Genomic DNA, 2158 nt, shown 5'->3' with positions numbered 1-2158 from the left:
CCATTTGTAACGGTTTCATTGTATAGGCCAACGGAAATTTATTGTATGATCAGATTTTTTTTATTTATAAACGGATGTTGATGAATAACTATTGCACCATCAACCTTGTTCCTTTTTATACATGAAATAAATTTCTATCATTTTGAAAATCAGATTTTTAATTATTAAATTTCGAAATTTGTCTGAAGCGGATAACAGGCAATAATTAATTTGGATAAGATACAGGTAAATGGATGTAATAATTAATTAGAAAGCAAAACACATGGCAAATAAAATACAAGAATTCTATATTTTTTATTATGTTTAATTATATAGTTTCCACCATCTGAATTTCATTAAAATTAAAATTATAAACTTTTTGGTGCAATTATAAACGCTTTGATAATAGTACAAAAAGGCAAAAATGAAAAAAAATACATTTATCATTAGTATTTTTATTTAATTCTTCTGTTATGATTTTGTTCGAACAACTTTCGTACTAATATCCTAATAGTATGTTCAGACAGCCTGTCCCTATGATTCTTTTTCTATGCCTGTATAACTCATATCTGATGAAATGTAAATAATAAAAAATAATCTGATAAATGTATATATTTGTTATTTTCTTTTCCAGGGCGAATACATCCGCCATCCGGTCCTGTACGAATTAGTCACAAGTATGGACTTCAAACAGACCACGTGCCCGAATCGGCTCTGCCTTGCAAATTAGAAGAATTAAAAGAGCGTGTTAGGCGCGAAATTCGAAAAGAATTGAAAATTAAGGAAGGCGCCGAAAAACTACGGGAGGTTGCCACAGATAGAAGGTAATTATAGAAAAATAGAAGGTACAGTATGAGAAGTTATTATTTATTTTATTGAAGGAATTTGTACAATTATTATTAAAGTTTCTATTGGTCATGAGTTCTTAAAAACGAATGATAGTTTTTAAATTACTGCATTATTTTAATTATTTACCTTATAATATACTCAAAAAACGATATTTTTATTATTGTTTTTTTTTTCAGATCCCTTTCCGATGTGGCCGGAATTGTTAAAAAAAGCAACGCACGTCTGGCCGAATTAAAATCCGAATTACTAGAATTAGAATCCCAAATTATTTTAACGAGAGGCGGAACGACGGCGACCGGTGCTCCAGAAGATTATTGCAATGGCCAAGGTAAATAAATAAATGTAATATTTATATACGTGAATATATTTTTATCGTGCACTAAAGTGTGCAAGGTATCTTACTTTATCATTCATTAATTTTCCAGTTATTTGCATCTGAATCGCATGCTCTGAACATAACGCTCGCCGCAAATAAGCTTATTAACCTCCTTTTTATTGAGATTAATTCGTTTATTCTTTGTTGTTATTTAGAAAGTAGCGGCTTGTTTGACGAAAGCGCATATGGTTTACTTATGGCATTTTGTTAGATTTATTGTTACACAAATTAATTCATTGATGATTTGTAGAACATTGAAAATCAGCGTAATAAAATGGAAGGCAAACCGTAGAGATTTCTCAGTAATTACTTATAGAGTACCTTGCGCCAGTCAAAACTATTATTAAATACGTATTTAAGTGTTTTAAATAACATAACGAGAAAAGTTCCAAATAAAATATAATGAAGCAAATTTCAAAAATAAACAAAGGAGATGCTTTTTATTTTATCTGAGTAATGTTAAAGTCCTACCACTGTCATACTCATACTTTCAAGATATTAACTTTGAAACCTTGTGACATTGCATTTGGTTTCGCGGAGGAGATTTAGTACCATTTTATAGAAAGCAAAGACTAAATGATTACTATCATTACTCTAAATAATATATATTCAGTTACTTCTACTATTACCGTCGAATGCATTCTAGAGAAGCGGATTTCATCTATAAACGAAGAGTCGGTGCGAAAGTTGCATTCTGACACTAAATGAGAAACTATGAAGACCAAAAATTAATCCATATATAATATCCATAATAATTTATTTATTTAACTGTTATATTTATTTATTTATTGAAACATAGTGTACAAAGCAATTTCTTTTTCTTTATAAAATATATCTTGCTTTTGAAATGCAATTTGTAATTTTCCTCAAGATATCTATTTAATATTCCGTGTTTTCTATCATTTCAAAGCCGATGTCGCTCTCAACAAAGACAGATGAAAAGATTGAAATAAA

General features: G+C 29.2%; 1 protein-coding gene across 1 annotated transcript; it reads left to right on the top strand.

The window, feature by feature from the left end:
- Positions 1-657: 657 nt before the first annotated feature.
- LOC113380339 (serine/threonine-protein kinase N-like) lies at positions 658-1415 on the top strand (the record flags this gene model as incomplete). The annotated part of the gene is made up of 3 exons (XM_026619647.1): positions 658-803; positions 1005-1156; positions 1360-1415. Coding segments are annotated over 3 exons (354 nt in total), but the record flags the coding sequence as incomplete, so codon positions are not given.
- Positions 1416-2158: the final 743 nt, after the last annotated feature.

Source organism: Ctenocephalides felis, unplaced genomic scaffold (assembly GCF_003426905.1).
Source record: "Ctenocephalides felis isolate EL2017-DRISC unplaced genomic scaffold, ASM342690v1 CF-g0.4_SCAFFOLD_00845, whole genome shotgun sequence".
In the NCBI taxonomy this organism is placed as follows: Eukaryota; Metazoa; Arthropoda; class Insecta; order Siphonaptera; family Pulicidae; genus Ctenocephalides; species Ctenocephalides felis.
This window is presented reverse-complemented; position numbering and strand designations above follow the sequence as displayed.